The following is an 18,453-nucleotide window of genomic DNA, read 5'->3' as shown; positions in this document are numbered from 1 at the left end:
TTTATCTCACTTTCTGGGAGGAGACTCCACAGCTTGGCGGCAGTTGTGAAAAGGCTCCATGCTGGTTGCTGATGCCTAGACCCACTGAATCAATAAACATTGCCCTGCCCTGCCTGACACCTTCCAAGCTTGAGTCAAACCCATCTGGGCCAGGCTGGAGCAGACAGTGGGATGAAGCGAGCCGACTGCAGCCCTCTCTGCCTACGAACTGGTCTCTCACTTCAGCATCTCTATGCCGCTGAAGAAACAAGTCTGTTTCATGTGTTTGGCTGCTCTGTATCTAACGTGATGTTTTTTGGCATCCTCAGGCTCCCTGGGTGGCTGCCATGGGGAAAGAAAAGACCCATATCAACATTGTGGTAATTGGCCATGTGGATTCTGGGAAATCTACGACCACCGGCCATCTCATCTATAAGTGTGGCGGCATCGACAAAAGAACCATTGAGAAGTTTGAGAAGGAAGCTGCTGAGGTGAGACGCAGTGGTGCTGTTTTATGCAGGCCGGATGTATGGGGGGGTGTCTTTCCTAGAATGAAGGTGGGGGTCCCTCAAACATCCCCAGGGGGTGCTTTCTCCCCAGCTTCCCTCACTACTCCTCTCTGCCCGTCTGCTGGTTTCTAGATTTGGGCTGGTCCTGCGAGCACCCAGGCTATGCAAGGGGCAGGTCAGGCACTGACGCTCTTCAGGGCTTGCCCAGAGAGAGGCGGCTGAAGTCCATCAGAGGACCCAACGCCTCCACATTCAGAGAGCCCTGGCAAAAAGCTAGCCTGCCCGGTGCAGAAGTGCAGCACACCACCCCCGGTATTTTGCCAACGCGGGGAGCAGGGTGTCCATCTTTGGAGACGTGCCAGTGTTGCTCCAGAACCCAAACCTTTTATGAGTGCTCAGAGTCAGTCTGCATCGGAGGAGTCGGGCACCGCCCAGCTCTGTGTTGCCCGCATCCTGGGGAGATGCAGGTTCTAGTCGCCGCTTGGCCAAGAGCCTCAGTGGGTGACGTGGGCCAGCCGCTTCCTCTCGCCCTAACCGGCTTCACAGGGTCGTTGCTGGGAGGGCAGAATGGAGAGGAAGAGGCTGTGTACGCCCCTTGGGCTCCCTGTGAGGGGGGAAAGTGGGATAGAAATGCAACATCATTGTCATAGAGCATCAGCGACGTAGAACCAGACTTGATTAATGAGAGCCAACAAATTTATTTACTTGTTTATTCAAAAACTTTTATATGCCGTCCTATATGTGAGACATTTCAGGACGGCTTATAATATTAGAATCAGAATACACTAAAACAATCAATTGCAATATAATAAAACAATAGATAACCAATAAAAATAAACAAATCAAAAGCAACTGTTAAAACCGTCAAAATGTTAATTTTTAAAATAACAATTGAATGAAAAGGTTTTGACCTGGCACCAAAAAGAATATAGGCTTAGTGCCAGGCAAACCTCTCTGGGGAGCACCTTCACAATCTGGGCGCCACCGCAGGGAAGGCCCTCCTCTGAGTGGCTGCTTGCATGTATTGAACTGCACTTGCCATTAAAATTAAAATCGGCTCCACCCCTGCTGCCCCGCAGTAGGGATCCGTCGCTCACTAAGCAGCGCCTGTCCAATGTCTGATCACGCAGATGGGGAAGGGCTCCTTCAAGTATGCCTGGGTGCTGGACAAGCTGAAAACGGAGCGGGAGCGCGGCATCACCATCGACATCTCGCTGTGGAAGTTTGAGACCACCAAGTACTACATCACCATCATCGATGCGCCCGGCCACAGGGATTTCATCAAGAACATGATCACGGGCACCTCCCAGGCAAGGCCTCCGCCCGGGGGCTCCTTGCCACCCCGCCTTCCAGCTGGCCTGAAATGGGGCACTCCGCTTTCCCCTGGCCGGCTTCTCTCACCTGCCGCTTTGAGCAGCCCTTTTTGGGATGGAGCGGGGGAGACACGGAGTCCTAAATATGCTCAGCTTCTGGGTTGGGAGGCACACAGACCGGCACGGGGAGGGGGAACGTTTGCTGTCTTTGTGCCTTAAACAGATAAAACTCCTGAAGATGCTCATATTCAGGCAATCTCTTTATTAGAACCAACCAACATCCCACAAAAATGTGCAAGCTTTCAAGTTCGTCAGATCATTTCATCAAGCCAGGTGGTATAAAACAAGGGTTGTGGGGAGGAATGGGCTGGGGACAATTTAAAAAAAAGGTGCTCTAACTTTGCATTTAAATGAGAGAGTCAGAACCTAGTGGCAAAGCAAAAAGTTCCTGCTTTAGGTGTGATTATGACGATGTTCCCTGGATACTTAGGAAAGCAGAAGAGGGGGGCCGGGACTGCAGGGATCCCTGGTTTGCATCCCCGCTCAGCCACGGAGCCCAGTGGGTGGCTTCACGCCAGTCACAGAATCTCAGCCGAACCTACCTCGCAGGGTGGTGGTTGTGGGGATAAGATGGAGAGCAGGAGGAGGGGAAGGCTGTGAGCCGCTTTGAGTTTGGTGTAAGAAAAAGCAGGCCGTAGATCAAATAAATAAAGGCAGGGCAGCACGGTGGGCCTCCGGCCGCCTCATGTGGTGTTTCTCAGCCTGTTCAGAGCAAGAACCGAGGCCCGCTGGGTTCCCCTCCAGGCAGACTGTGCCGTGCTGATTGTGGCTGCCGGTGTGGGTGAATTTGAAGCCGGCATCTCCAGGAGTGGGCAGACCCGGGAGCACGCGCTGCTGGCCTACACGCTGGGGGTGAAGCAGCTCATTGTGGGGGTGAACAAAATGGACTCCACAGAGCCCCCCTACAGCGGCAAGCGCTACCAGGAGATCACCAAGGAAGTGAGCACCTACATCAAGAAGATTGGCTACAACCCTGCCACGGTGGCCTTCGTGCCCATCTCGGGCTGGCACGGAGACAACATGTTGGAAGCCAGCTCCAAGGTAGGTGCTTGCCCTCTTCGCTCTGGTCTAGGGGAGCAAAGGCAGCCAGTGAGGGAGGGGGCCTACGCAGAGTGCCTTGCCCAAGCCCCCCTGCCCCCCAGAAACCTTGAGCTGCTGCTGAGATCCCAAGGAACAAAATCTTGCTTGAACAGTTGTGCCGTTTTGCCCACATGTACCGGACAGCAAGACCATGAGACCAAAATCCCTTGCCGGCAGTCTCCGAGGGACCCCTGTCTGTCTTTGCGGACTGGATCCAACCTTTTGGGCTGCTCAGTCCCTGTCCTGCAACTCAGATGTCCAGCTTGCATACCTGCTTGGGGACAGAGGCGTGTTGCCCCCATTTACTGGCCTTTTGCAAAGGTGATAAGCCCTTCATAAACCGGATTCCACCAGTGGCACCCCCACCACGTTTTGTTAGGGGTCTTGAAAACATTGGGGGGTAAAAGTAGAAAAGATGTGGGAGGTGGGGAGGAAGGAGGCCTCACAATTCAAGTTGCACCTTAAGACAGGTGCCACGCCGTGTTTCTGGAGGGACAGCTCCTCGCACCAGCAGCCAAAATACTGTCCAGCTATTCTGTCTCTTCTGCCACAGGTGTTTTTTCTGTGGGGAGCAGACATGGAAGAAGCAGTGGAAAATTGGGGAGGGTTACAAGTGGAGGCAATGAGGTCTGGACTCCCTGGGAAATTCCGTCAGCGAGACAACAGGGAGTTTGCTGAATAACACCTGATTTGGGAACAGCCCAGGGCTGAAAAGACTAAATATAATGCCACAGTGATGGAGTGCGCTGAGATGTCTTTAGTAGTGCTTAGTTCCCCACACACATGCTGAGGTTAGGCCCAGCTTTGACGACAAAGCTGCCACTGCAGTGCTGCTGTTCTTGCGCTGTCCTTCGGAAAATAGAGGCTTCTGAGGACAACCCTTTTATAGGGGCCTCACCCAGCTCCTTGACCTCATGGAGGCCCCTGAATGCAGCCACTCCGGGGCTATTTTCTAAGCGCTCATTGCAGGCTATGCCAGAAGCAAAGGAAGTCAGGCTAGTGCATTAGAGGAATGGTTGGGCAGGCTCTTCTGTGGGTGAAGTGTCTCAACAGTCGGAAAGCTTTCCCATTCAACAGAATTCTGTATCCAGACAGATACTGAAGAAGGCAGGGAAGGAGAGGGCCGGTTTGGGGTTGGAGAAGCAAAGGCTGACACACAAGCAGCACTTGGAATGGAGTGTAGCTGTGAACTCATTTCCCAAGCCTGTCTTATTGCCCTTCCAACTAAGATACCCTGGGAGTCAGCAAAGGTGTCTTACTGGGCACATTCTTGGTACTTGCACAGAATGGATAGGAGGGCTGGAGTGGCAAACTGAGCAACACCTGAGCGGACTGAGATGGTCCTGGCTCCAGTGTTCCTTCCAGCAGCCTCTGGGGGTTTGGACAGCAGCACTGCTCCCCCCACCCCCGGCCCCTCTCTGGGCAGAAGCCCGGGGCCACTTTTCAGATCTGCACAGGAGCCACCTGGATGCGAGTCCTTCAGCGCCTGACCCCTCTTTCTCTTGCCTTTTCCAAAACGAAGTCCGTGGATCCTGCTCTTGCTATTTTCGCTGCCATTGGATGACCAGGCCTTCTGCCTAGTTTGGTTTTAGTATGGATTAATACCGAGTTATCAAATCTGAGGTGGCATGTATCAATTTGAAACGTTCTTGATTATTTACTAAATCTCTATATCATCTAATAGGTGACATGCTCCAATTAACTGGTATGCATAACTATTTAATTTTTATTATTTTCTGCTATTAAAGACCAATCCTAAAATGCAGGGTTCTGTTGTCCGCGTGGCACTGAAGCTGCTGTGAGCTGCCTAGAGCATGTTCGTATGTGGAAAAGCATCACCCAGACCGACAGGATGCTGACCAGGCTTCAGGGTGCAGCCCCATGACCTCTGAACATGAGGCCATGGGAGGCCGTGTGCCTGGAGCTGCGAAGGCCGAGCCCTTGCCCTGTCCCCAGCACAGGCACGGAAAGAGCCACGTGGCTCACCCCGCTGAGAGCAGAGCAGGCGAGGGTGTGCGGTGGGGTGGGGTGGGGCACCGCGGAGGCCCGAGCTAGCCGCCTGGGCTGGGTTTTGCCTCGGCCTCCGTCCCACCTGCTCCCTGGTGCTTGATCCGCACGGCCAACTTTGGCCATCTAGTCAAAATGCGCAGGGCAAGGCAGAGGGGCAGCCAAAACCACTCCTGCCTCGCTCCAGGCAGTGGCGTGTGCTGAGTCTAGAGGCTTCTGTGCCACCAGGGTGGGAAGGGAAGATGGTGCCGTAAAACACTGAAATGCTCTTCCGACTGGAGCCCTGCAGCCCTGCGCGTGTGGGCCGCTTCAGGCTTCGGTACTGCAGTGCAGATTCCGAGGCTGGCAATGGCGCTTCATGTCTGCCCTCAGATGCCGTGGTTCAAAGGCTGGAAAATAACCAGGAAGGATGGGACTGTGGCTGGAATAACTCTGATGGAAGCTCTGGACTCCATTGTTCCTCCATCCCGCCCCACGGACAAGCCTCTCCGCTTGCCTCTTCAGGATGTTTACAAGATTGGGGGTGAGTTGCTGTACCTGCCCTGGCCAGGCCCCTGCCTTGCAGTGAGACGGGGGGGGGGGGGGGGGGCGCCCCCTTCGTCCCCCGGGGGGGGGGGGGGGGGGGGGGGGGGGGGGGGGGGAGGCGGCCCTTCGGTTCACACGAGTGCGAGTTGACTCACCTTTGCAGTTTCAAACCACTGTGTGCACCGAGATGCCGTTCGAAATTCCCATGTTTCCCAATTTTGCAACCAACCTTCAGTCAAAAATGCAAATAAAAGTTTTTTATATTTGAGAAAATAACATTCAATTACATAATGAAAAGCAAGCCACTTACATGCATTTTGCCTAATGTAAACATTTTTGTATTAGAATAAATGTGCACAAGGATGTTTGAGATTTCATGCAAACATAAAAAATACTTCAGGGTTTAGGATGAACCAAGATTGGAGAAGTTTGCAAATCTGGGATACGATCATTAGTAGAAGATGAACAATTTATATGATCTGAAGAGAAACCAGAGTATGAATTTGAGAGAGACTGTGGGGAAGACTGAAATGGCCAGATTCTTCCCCTCCAACTTGTGCTGGGGCACCAGGCCAGTGGCAATCCTGGGCTGCTCCCAGACAGGGATCAGGGAGTGGCAGTGCTCTCCAGCAGGACTTGGTACTTTCTAAAGAAGGGCAGGTGTAAGGTCTGCCAAATCGCAGATGCACCGAGCTAGGAAGTTGTCTTGACCATAATGCCAGCGATCCGCTGCTGCATCTGACCTCTGTGTGCAGCCTGGAGTCCCAGGGCCACAAGCATCCTCCTGAGAGCCGCCAGGGTGCCGCCTGGCTCACGGGAAGGCACTGGAGATGAGGCGAAAAGGAGTCCTTGGGGACAGAGCATCCTTGTAGGTCACTTCAAATGGGGGTTGGCAGCTCTTTAATCTTCTCGCTTCTCAAAGTGGGACTCGCAGCACCAACAACTGATAGAGGCAGGCTATCAAAGAATATGTCTGGTCAGAGACTAGCACCTGTTCGGGTGCTGAATCCACTCAGCCTTTCATTTTCCAGTGAAGAAACAGTTGTGTGATCCTCCCACCCCAGACCGTCCAAGTCACCCATGTGAACGTCCCACAGAACTTTCCATGTTACTTGCAAACCTGTAGTTTTTACAGCAGGAGCTGCCTTGGCTTACCTCGTGCATGAGCGCTCTTAACCTGTTTCCCCCCCTTTATTCCCCAAATCCGGCCAGGCATTGGCACTGTCCCAGTAGGCAGGGTGGAGACAGGTGTGATGAAGCCTGGCATGGTGGTAACCTTTGCCCCCAGCAATGTCACCACGGAGGTGAAGTCAGTAGAAATGCACCATGAGGCACTGGCAGAAGCCTTGCCAGGTGACAACGTGGGCTTCAATGTGAAGAACGTGTCAGTGAAGGACATCCGTCGTGGGAACGTGGCTGGTGACAGCAAGAATGACCCTCCCGTGGAAGCTGGGAGCTTCACAGCCCAGGTGAGTGGTGGAACGGGACCTGGTCTGTGAGCCTGTACCTGCCAGACGTCTTTTGTTTTTTGAAAAACAGAAAGGTGCGCATATCCATGGGGTGCAGCGTCTCAGTTGCATCCCTTTCAGCTCCTACACCATTTCTTCACCTAATTCCCAAGGCATGCAGCTTTTTCCACCGGCAACACAGTGGAGGAGCTTCCAGAAGGCCATTGGTCCAACCGCCTCCTCAGGGCAGGACTCCAAGTTCAGCCATCCCTCTCGGAGGGCTGTCCAGCTGCAACTTGAACATCTCGGGTGTGGGAAAGCTCACAACCCCCCTTGGCCCCGTTGTCGTGCTGCCCTAACAGTCTGATATCCAGCCGGAACTTGGCTTCCTGTACCTTGAGCCTGTTGTTTTGTGTCCTGCACTCTGGGATGATCGAGAGGAGAACCTGGCCTTCCTCCTTGGGACGGCCATTCAAGGACGTGTAGAGTGTTCTCCTATCTCCCCTCAGTCTTTTCTCCTCAAGGGTGAACATGTCCAGTTCTTTCCAGCTTTCCGCACAAGGCCTTGCTTCCAGTCCCTAGATCATGACCCTCTCCCGGGTTCTCCCATTGCTCCTTTGTTGCTTTGTCCTGTGTAATTGCACAAAAATCCATTAACCCTTTCCGTAGTAGCTCTAGGACCCCTCTCTCTGGAAGCATCCTTAATCTTTGGCCTTCCTTGGTGAGTGGAAAGTGGAGACAGGAGAACAAACAAAGCTTTGGCTTGTTGGAGTGCTCTGGTTTCCACCTCAGAGCTTATCTCGCCTCGTCCTCCCTCCAGAATGTGGGCATCTTAATGGGGATGAAGGACCACCCATGGGCACTTCTTAGCTACTCCGTTGCATGGCTCCGCACCGCACGTTCTCTTGGTACCCAGAAGGCTCATTCGGATTCCGAGTAACCCAGACTAGCTAGCGGAACAATAACAAAAAGGGTCTTGCTAAACTTGCAAAACACCTGATGGTCCCACGTGCTGGCTAGTTCGTGCAGTTGCAGCCTGGAATCCACCAGAGTTGACATGGTCGGTGGAGAGCCAGTCATGCTGCCCTGTCTTCACTGGGCATCAGGAGGGGAAGGAGAGCTTAACTCCAAGTTAAAATGTGCAGGATGTTGTGGGGAAGCAGGTGCGGTTCGACGCAGGATGTGAGAGGAAGTAGATGCAGGCTGGACAGTCCCTGGTGTAACACACCATCCCCCATGTGAACTAAGAGGAAAAGCTTGCATTTGGGACTTCTTCAAGCATGCAACCCAAATGCACACGTTTTCCCCCTCGGCTACAGCCTGAAAATGAAGAGAGCTGGGGAGAATGTGGACCTGTGTGTGTACTTCTGAATGCAAATGCAAGCTCAGGAAAAGCGGGGGGGGGGCTCAGAATGATGCTCCCGCTTGCTTTTGGCAAGGGAGGCATCTGCATGACTTGTAAAGAGAAACAGTGTGCGCCTAGAAAACTGTCCAGTCCTAGAAAACAATGAGCAATGCTGATTCTTGAAGGCAGAAACAAGCTGGTTGCATGGCTAAAAGGACGGAAGGCAAGGGCTGCTTGTGGAGGCATCTGTGCCAGGGTGCAAAAGGCAAATCCGCACAGCCTCTTCGCACACCCCACTGGAGCAAAAGGTGGACTTGTGCATGGCATGGCGTGGCATCTGTGCCAGCAGAGAGAGACAGAGTGTCTGGTACCCAGGTGGAGACCTTGCTTGCTTGCATTGGTCTCTCTCTGGAAGGCTTCATGCTATGGAAGCGAAGGGTGCCTGGCCTGAATTGCTGGACAATAGTGATCCAAAAAGCTGCCTTTCTTCACCCTTCTGACAGTCTCTCCTCCTGCTTGCAGGTTATTGTACTGAACCACCCGGGGAAAATTCAAGCCGGCTATTCTCCAGTGCTGGACTGTCACACAGCCCACATAGCTTGCAAGTTTGCTGAGCTGAGGGAGAAGATCGACCGCAGGTCTGGCAAAAAGCTGGAGGACAACCCCAAAGAACTGAAGTCGGGGGATGCGGCCATTGTCCAAATGGTCCCTGGTAAACCCATGTGCGTGGAATGCTTCTCAGACTACCCTCCACTTGGTAAGGGCTCCTGCTTTAACTGATGAGCATTTCAACATGGGCCTGGCAGCCCCAGTGCCTGCGGTTTTCTTCAAAAATTCTGCAGCACAACCCCTTGGTCTTTTACTGTACTTCAGGGGTGAAGAGTAAGTAGGCCAGAATTTGGAGTAGATCTCTGAGTAACTTGCAGCAGGGTTTCTGGGTCCCAATCATTTAGCAATGGCAACCATGAAATTGTTTCCTCCACACCTAGATTTGGTTGTCCAAATGAAGCTGGGAACCACCAGAAGTGGAATGGCAAGGCTAGGCGCTCAACTCAGTGCTGGCACTGAAAATGAATGCCTTGGTTTAGTCTGTGCTCAGAAGCGTTCTTTTTTAATGAGTGCTTCCAGAAAGGCGGCTTCATGCTACCAAGGAGAAGAAACTTACAGCGATTCCATCGTCTCTCCTTAATGGGCTTTCTGCAGTAAGGGAAATGGAAGAAGTTGTGGGTCTGTGTGGGAAGTGGGTGCCATCTAGACCACCTGTAAAATTCTGAGTGTGAGGTGGGGAAATGGCTGACCAAAAGCCTAATTTGGAAGCGCCTGGAGCACCTAGATAGCGTCTGAGAGGCCATAAGATAGTTTGGATGCTGAGCTGTGCGGCTGGGGATAGAACACCAACAGAGCTGAGGATCTGGGGTCTGTCCCACTTCTCCCTTGTGGCAGGCATGGAAGGAGCTGTACTGGCCACCTCTCTGAGATCAGAAGGCCGCTTTTGAGATGTGGCAGGGAGGGGCTCTCTGGAGGAAAGGAGGAGACTGGAGAGGTGAGGTGGTATTCTGCAGCCGCTCCAGCCTCTTTTCCTCCTGCTCTTAGCAAGTTAGCAGAAAATGCAGGGCAGAAGGACAGAAAGCACCCCGCTCTTCCCATTCTGCCTAGGATGCTGGTTAGCCTCTGAGTTTGAGGCTAGGGGCCATCACAACAGAAGAGAGTCCTAAATCTTTTGCACCTGGTTTTGGTTGCCTGCTGTCTATGCGTGCATGTGGACCAACTGGTTCTTCTCCTGTCTGTGCCTGCCTCATCTTGCAAGTGTATTTTAGATGCTCTTCTCCTTGGGATTGGGGCCTGATCTCTTATGTTTTGGGAAGTAGGAACCGCAGAAGCTCTCAGAACCCTTTTTTCCTTGGTTGTGCAATGTTTCATCTAGTCAAAGTTCCTGTTATGCCTGAGGAGTTCATCAGGCTTCTTTTTCTCAGGTTGTGCCCCCAGATTCCTTAGCAGCTACCCCCATAATTGGCATCTTTTCCAAATTTTCTAGACTGGCATGGGGGAACTTCCCAAAACCCAACTCACCTTGCACCACCTCCAACACTCTGGATATTTGGAGGGGGTTGCTTCTGCTTTGGCCTGCTAAGGTCTAAGGTTAAATCATAGCTGGAGGAGAATCAGCAGAAGCTTCACCCAAGGGCCCTTGTCTCTCTCTGGCAGGTCGTTTTGCTGTCCGTGACATGAGGCAGACAGTGGCCGTGGGAGTCGTCAAGGCTGTTGAGAAGAAAGCTGGTGTGGCCAAAGTGACCAAGTCAGCAGTGAAAGCTAGCAAGAAGTAGAGGCCACGCAGAAAGCCGGGCAAGTGTGTGTTGTGGGGCCCTAGTCACGAATGGCAACTTTGACTTAAAAGGCCACTCATTTGGAGGACGGGATCTGACCTAGCACTTCATCCGTTCCTCGGCAACTTTTTCTGGACAAAGTGGTGTTCCTGGGAATAGCTAATAAATTGCAAAAGGAGAAAATCTGCACGTGCCTGTTTTTGCCTCTTCAGACTCTGGCACTTGCCTCTTCCTGCTAACTGGGCTAGTAGACGCTTGAGAGTGAACAAAACAGTATACAGATGATGCTGTATATAAATGGTTCTTCACATAAATGAATGTTCTGTACCAATTTTCCACAATTTGCTGCCCTCCAGAAGTTTTAGATTTCATCCTGGTAGATGGCTTGCACCAAGGAATGAATAGCAGGATTGAGTTTTCATTGATTACCCTAGTCTTTTGGCAGCTTTTAATACCATTGACCATGGTACCCTTCCAGAACACCACTCTTGAAGACATTTATCACTGCAAGCCCTACTTGCTGGACCATCAGTGAGAGCCATGCATGATGCGATCCTATGGCCCCTAGGCAGCATTGAGAAAGCCATAGGATTTTTCAGATCTGCACTCGAAACACAGCTCCAGCCTGGAGCTAGGGAGGCACACCAATTCCCCTCCCCGCCTTGCCTCTGGCATGGGAAGAACTGTGCTGGCTGCATCCCCAAGGTTTTCGGAGTGACCTCAGAGAAGCAGGTTAGGGGACAGGGAAGTGTGGGGTGGGAGACTGGTAATGCCAACATACACCATATCTTGGCACTGCCTCAGACTCTTTCCCTCTCTCTCTCTGACCACAGTTTGCCCCTCTCTCTCTGGCCATGGTTTGCCTGAATTGGCCACCTAGCTGCATGGTTGGGAATGCTGAGACTTGTACTCAAAAACAATTCAGATCATCTTCAAAGGTGTGCAAAGCACTGTTTTAAATGAATAAAACACCCGGAAGGCCAGCCTGTGTGAACCAACACTGAAGGAGCAACCTGATTCGAGCTGGGACTTATCATCCTAGGCAAAAGGAGTGAGTGTTCAGGAATGATCAGCCCAAACTGTTGACAAACTTAAGGTTCCAGGCTTGGCTTAACCCCCTGCCCCATTTCTAGTCCCCCTTGTGGTACTCGGAATATGCCTAGCAGTCCTGCCTCAGCACTGGGGCCTTGTGTGCTGGGATGTAAGGATCTCAGCCACTTGCCATCGCTGGTGAGGATGCCTCCTACCACTGCCTCCACATCCCTGAACCGCTGGAAGTGGGAAAAGGACAGCTTGGATACGTCTGACCTTTCCCTTGTGCACTGGCCACAGAAATGTCTTTTCCCCGGGGAGAACAGCAAGTTGTCTGCCTCCTCTGCAATTCTGGCTGCAGAAGAGCTCCCGGCATCTGAGAGCAGGACTGTTGCTGCTCCAACATTCTAGGGAGGTTCGGTACGACCGTTGGGAGCTGGCAGTTGGTGCGCTCTGGGGAAGCCCCCGCCGGAGGCCCCGTGAGAAGCCAGCCACACTGCGGGGCCTTGGCTGCGGTGCAGGCACGTCTCCACCCGCGAAGGGAGAACAAGCTGCCTCGGAGCCAGGCGACCGTTCCTGCTCTGAGGGTGAGTCCACCAGAGGGAAGCAACGCACTCTTCTGTGCGCCCAATGTGGCAGCCTCTGCTTACCTCAGAGGTGCCAGAAGATCAGTTGGGACCTGGGCGATCTGCAATAGGTCAGCAATGTTTCCTTCCAACTCCCAGTTGTTTAATGATAGCAACAGCAACTTCACTTCAATAAAAAGAGCTTTAGTTTTTTTGAATCTTGCTGGTGGTCTGTGTCTCACAATTTAGGCCAGTCGGGATTACAGTCCCTGGCACCAGAATCCCCAAATCCACCAGCCCCCCACTGAAGAGGCTCACCTCAGATCTACGTTTCCACAGATTTCCTGGCCAAAGGCTTCCTCATGCCAGTAGCTGAGGTTACCAGCACGGGAAACATCGCGTTGCTGTTGCAGCTGAAACTGTTAACTATGAAAGCCATAAAAACAGTGAACACATATAAAAACATCATCAGATAAGCAAAGCAATCTGCAAAAGTGGATACAGCCATCCCAGCACTGGGGGAAAAAAGCAAAAAAGATGCAATAGCCTGTTATCAGGGTTCCAGGAGTACATTTTAGCCATGCAGGGGAAGATATTTAATGATGAAGCTGCTGGGCCTTCCCCATCCAGTGTTTGGTACTGAAAGATGTGGCGCGAAGGACCTCAGGAGGAAGAAACCATCACAAATCTGCACATCCTTAATGTACTTATTTATTATTACTTTTCTATACTGCTCCCATAGCCCACTGGGCTTCTGTGCTATTTACACTTCCAAAAAATTATATACCATAACAACAGGTATACAACAATACATGCCTGCCACACAACAAAGCAATAAAATCAAACATTAAGAATACTAAAAAGCCCAGAAGTAATCACTATAAGCAGTCTGATAAATTCATTAAGCAATCCCAGGTACAGCAGTACAATAAAACAATCATTAAAAGTGTGTGGTGTGTGTATGAGATTGATTGCGCACGCGCACGCGCGCGCGCACACACACAGAGCGAGAGATTCAGTTCTTTAAATGGCTCTCCCTTTACCTAACCAGGGACCATTCAGGTGGCCCTCCCTGCCAGCTGTGTCCAGGTGTTCCATTCTGTTTGCCTGGCCCTTCAGTGCCGAGGGTACAGTGTGGGGGGAGATGACGCAGCTCAGCTTCAGGTACACTTCTGACGCAGTCCGTGTGGGCAGCTTGGATGGTGTTCCTCAAGACTGGCTTCTAACCAGCAACTCTGTTCTCTCCCAGACTCCACAGGTTCCATCCAGGCCCTGTCCTGCCCCTCCGATCTGCACCATGCCAGCTGAGAAGGGGGAAGAGATGGAGCCGGTGTCTCGGAGTAAGAACAGCAAGAGGACACGTGGCGAGACCAGCAACAAGGAGGTGGACGATGGCCACGTGCAGCTGCTACCAGCAGAAGGAGCGACAGATGGGGAACTGCAGAGCCTCGAGGGGGTGGCATCCCAAGCCTCCGCCACCTCGGAGCATCCTCGGACTCCTGCCCCTTGGTCCCGACAGAGGGCAAGCAGGCCCTGTCTACGAAACCACCAGGAGAATGCGGGTAGATGTCGCCTGGTCTGGTTTATTCTCTTTGAAAAGTGATCTTTCAGAAACATACTTCAGCTCTATAATAACACAAATAATCACACCACTTATATGAAATTATGATTTATGATAAACACATAAAATGAGTAAATATAATTGCACTGAATACACCGCATTCTATATTAACAGAAGACGAACATTAAGCGAGGCTTACCAATACACATGGATCTACAGGATCCTGCGTTTGATTGTTCCCCAGAGCGACCCAAAAAGGCACCATTTCTCTGTAATTCTGTTTACTCCCCTTTCCCTATTTCTGATTTACGTCATCAGCCCAAGGTACAGTGCTATGTATGATGAGATAGAAAAGAAGTTATACAACTCCCGGCATCCCCCAGCCAGCAGATGAGAGTGATCTTTCTTCCAAAAAAAATTTGTTTAAACTCGTGCCTGGTTTTGGTTATTTTTTCCCTCCTGGTGAAACCTGAGCTTATGATTAAATAGCAGCACAAAAATTACCTGCTATAGGTCCCTCCATTTTTTAAAAAAATCAGGAAAAGGCAAACATCTCACTCTGGAGGAGCCACACAGATAATTTTGCATAGCTTCTTGAGTTCACAGTGTTCTTATTCCCCCCAAAATATGTATAGGATGGCAGCAGATTGACGAAAAGTAAAAAAATATCAGGGCATTTTACTGTGTTTGGACAACCAATGTAGCTTTGCAGACTGGCCTGGCCTGTCAGTTCCCTCAACCCAGCATGGCTGCATAAGATGGATGTTACAGAAACACCATCTGCCTCCCATAAACTCTTGCTGCAAGAAAAGGGATCCCCTTGTGATGGAGGGGGTGGGGGAAGGTAAATTTCCAGAAGCTCCTGATTTTATCCTCCAGCATCCCTGGCCACAGTGGCAGGGGGTTCTGGGACCTGAAGATCTGGAGGTCTAAATTCTGCCATTCCCAGGTGCCGCAGCTGTCCCACAGAGCTTCCTACCGCCCTGCGAAGATGGCATGTCCCATCAGCTAAGAAAGAAAGAAATCCTCCCAAGTCCTAAGTGCATGTCTGCATTCCAGCAGGTGACACGAGGGCCTCCTCCCGATCCGCCTCCACACGCCAGTGCAAGAAAACGGAGGCTGCAGCAGCACAGCGAGGCAGCGACCACCAAGCCTGGCCGGCCGAGGGTGCCCTGCAGGCTCAGAAGAAGGGCGAAAGGAAGCCTCTGTTCCTGAAGCCACCAGACACAACCCAGGCAGCAGATGTTCTCGGGAACTTCCTGGGTCACTTTCTTACCTACCTGCGCGAGTGCCTGGACAGACCCTACTTCAGGGACACCAGAGAGCTGGACCCCGGCAGCAGCGATGCTTGTGCCAAGTATGAAAAGGTAATGGGACCCCAAGAACCAAAAGAGGGGGAAGAAACTTGCCTTGATGTAAACCAGTGGGGGCATCTTCTGTCTGGGAACACCCCCCCTTTGAAGGGCTGCCCCTGCCAATCTCAGTTCAAACATTGCCGTCAGACCCACAGCAAGCGCCCTGGGCAACAGAAGGCGCTCGCGTGGCCACAGCTTTGGTGCACTTTGGCGGCATATTTGCTTCCCCTGAAATAACCGTGGTTATTTGCAAGTTCACATCCTGTTCTCTCTCTCTCTTTCTAGAGACTGGCCTGTGCAAATGTCACGCAGACCGGTAACCTCTTTTGGCTCCTCTGGTAGCCTCTTTTAACCTCCTCTCTTTAGGGGGCGAGTCCTAGACGGCCACAGTGCTATAGACTCACTAAGGGAGCTGTAGCCAATATCAAGCTCTCCAGGTGGAGCTGGACTGCATCTCCCATCAGCCCTAGCCAGCACAACCCATGGTGCAGGATCATGGGAGCTGTAGGTTAGCCACATGGTGTGGGGCACATGTTCCCCATCCCTTAATGAGGGCAATTCACTTGTTAAGGAAGGACCAAGATTTGCAAGACTCGGTGGAATCAGTGATTGGACCTCCATATTTGTATTTTTATGTAGATCCTGGTTATTTGATTGCATCGACATCACTGCTGGGAAGGCAGCATGATGTATTTTATCCTTGCTCCTACGCATTTCTCGATTTAAATCACACACAGGTGGGATGGGCACACTGCAATTTTTCTATCCACCCTGTAATTTTTCTGGTACAGGCCAAGTCTCAGTTATGTAATTTCTGATGAGAAAAACTACACAAACGAAAGACATCAGGCCAGATGAGACGCTGTGCCCACGGCTGATTCTCACTTCCTTTCTACTAAGTCCGCCCTAGTCCAGATTAGAACCACCACACACTTACCCTCTAAAAGTGTTGTTAGTGTATGTAATCCTTCACACTTACATACGCATATATGTAGAAACTAAACAGTGCCACTCCCAGTATTCATCAATAGGTAACACTTCTTCTCCACTCCCATTTATACCTTGATTTAACTTTGTCCCATTCCCCCCAAAATGGAGGTTCACTCTGTTCCCAACTTGCCTCCTTATAGATTTTGTTAGCATAGTCCTTGCAGCCCTGTGCCCCCTTTGGTATTTCCATTCTACCGCTGTGGATAATTCCATTTCTCCCCAGTTTGAAGCTGCTGTCGAGAGAGCCCATACTAAGGTACAGTCTTCAGCTTTAACTTCCCTTTCAAAACACCCAAGAGCCTCACCAGGGACCCTCTTGGGGACCCGCTCCAGGGTAAAAAGGAAAGCGAGGGCCAGCCGGTACATTTAATGGCATCTCGCACATGCCTTCTCTCTCTGCTGCTGATGAAAACTGCGGATCTGAAGCCTTGCCCTGTGGCTGCTCCCAGTGAAAGCGAAGCAGCAGGAGGCCCCGTCTCCATCCCCGCAAGCTCGTGCAGCTGGTGCTGTTCTCCGGGCTGTGGGAAGAAAGCATCACTTGTGCTGAACGAGGAGGGAATCTGAAGCTGGAGGAAGCCAGGGGGGGCAGCCAAGGGAGGGGCAGGTGGGACAGAGAGAGCTGGCTGTGTCTGGTGCCGGCTGCAGGTTCTGGGGCGCCCCGGCAAAGACCCTGCAGCAGCCACTGCGACAAGCTGCCTGTTCACCAGCGAGACGGCAAGGAGGGACGGGCACGGTGTTCCTCCACCCCACCACGGCTGCGGTAGCCCTGGCGAAGAGCAGGGCTGCTGCCAGCAGCTCTTGGTTGCAGGCCTGTGCCCGGGGGTGGGCCCTCGGCAGTGGCCCCACAGGGCCCGTCCCGGGAGCTGGTTGTTTCCTGGGGGAAACCACACCCTCCGCTCTTCCTCCACTGTGCTTGCCTGCAGCTCTCGAGTCCCGGCGTGTTCGAGGTGCTTCTGATCGTCCCTGTTCCGGATTATGTCCAGTACACTGAGGTTGAGGGATACAGTGGCCTCTTTTACACCCTAACTCTCTTGGGGAAGTCTCGTAGCTTCCCAGCAGCCCTCCTGCTGGAGGACGGGAAGACTCTGTCGCCCAGGAACACCATGGAAGAGTTCTGGAAGCACGTCGACCAGTTCGTTAAAGTTTTCTATTCAGGTGAGGTAGCCAGTCGGGGTGGCACCACAGACAGCAAGGGCTCTCCAGGTGGCGCACAGGTCCTGTGGTGTTGCTTCTGGAACATGGTCTTCTCCAAAATGGCCAACGTCACAAGGCAAGGAATGACCAACACCAGCATTGCTTCGGCCAAGCTCAAGTGCAGCATCCGTCCCATTTTTGTCCTGTCCAGTAGCCAAAGCCCTCCAGGTTATTTACAAAGATTGAACACTGTGGAATGATCATACTATCCGAGTATAAAAACTACTACATAAGCATATAGGCAGAAAGGACTAGATCCCTTGATAATATAGGAAGGAATACAGACCCAACTGCCAAAGAATTCATCATGTCCATGCTGCTGGTGGCAGCTTGCAGGCTAACACTTAAAAGCTGGAAAACAGCGGACCTTCTGCCACGGAGGGCTTGCTCCACGGAGCCATGGCAGAGCCACTGACCCGTAGCCTAGCAAGGAGCTGCCCTGGCTTTGGGACACCGGGAAAGTTTGTTACATAACCTGCTGAACCTTAATCACCTCCTTGCATGCTAGCTGGGAATGCATGAAGCTTGGCCCTAAGCCTCCTTCCCCAACCTGGCACCCTCCAGAAGTGCTGGACTGCAAATCCTATCAATCCCAGTCAGCATGGGCCATGGCCGGGCTAGCTGAGAATTGTAGACTGACACATCTGGGCCGCCTCCGATGGAACACTGCTCCGGGGTGACGATCCAGCCCTTTTTACGTTCCACAGAAATCCACAAGGACTCAGGAGCGCAAACTTAGCCATTAGATAGGGCACCCTAAAACCGTGCCCACTTCAGGCGCAAGTTGTGCTGCTCCGTTCAGGCTCTGGCAAGGGAGGGGTTCGGGGCAGCTCCCCCGCGCCGCCTCGTTCATCGCCGGTTTGGTCTCTCAGCGCCTTTTCCAGGTTGGCAGATGAGGCTGGAGAAGAGGAAGCCCAACTGCCCTGCGGTGAGCCTGGTGCTGCTGGACGACCGGGGCACCAGGTCCATGTCGGTGAACCTCGTCCCCGCCCTGGAGATGCTGGGCCAGTGGCCGTGCACGAGGAAGGCCAAGGAGCTGCTGGGGGAGGAGGAGTGGCTCTGTCTGGTGCGGACCTTCCACTTCGTGGCCAAGCAGTGCCCTGGGAGGCACAACAGGGGTAAGCAGACACCTTTCCCCCCGGTCAGCCCCTCCCTTGCAGCTTTG

At 52.3% G+C, this 18,453-nt stretch overlaps 1 protein-coding gene across 1 annotated transcript; it reads left to right on the top strand.

The window, feature by feature from the left end:
• The first annotated feature begins 326 nt into the window (after positions 1-326).
• On the top strand, positions 327-10,604 carry LOC123020735 (elongation factor 1-alpha, somatic form-like). The gene is made up of 7 exons (XM_044424864.1): positions 327-470; positions 1,619-1,798; positions 2,606-2,902; positions 5,321-5,471; positions 6,686-6,942; positions 8,789-9,023; positions 10,472-10,604. Exons 1-7 carry the CDS (start codon positions 327-329, stop codon positions 10,588-10,590), a joined length of 1,383 nt encoding a protein of 460 aa, XP_044280799.1. The 3' UTR covers positions 10,591-10,604.
• The last annotated feature ends 7,849 nt before the right edge of the window (positions 10,605-18,453 follow it).

This window comes from Varanus komodoensis, unplaced genomic scaffold (genome assembly GCF_004798865.1).
Source record: "Varanus komodoensis strain SLA01 unplaced genomic scaffold, ASM479886v1 scaffold15, whole genome shotgun sequence".
In the NCBI taxonomy this organism is placed as follows: Eukaryota; Metazoa; Chordata; class Lepidosauria; order Squamata; family Varanidae; genus Varanus; species Varanus komodoensis.
Note: the sequence above shows the minus strand (reverse complement) of the source record. Positions and strands in the feature narration are given on the sequence as shown.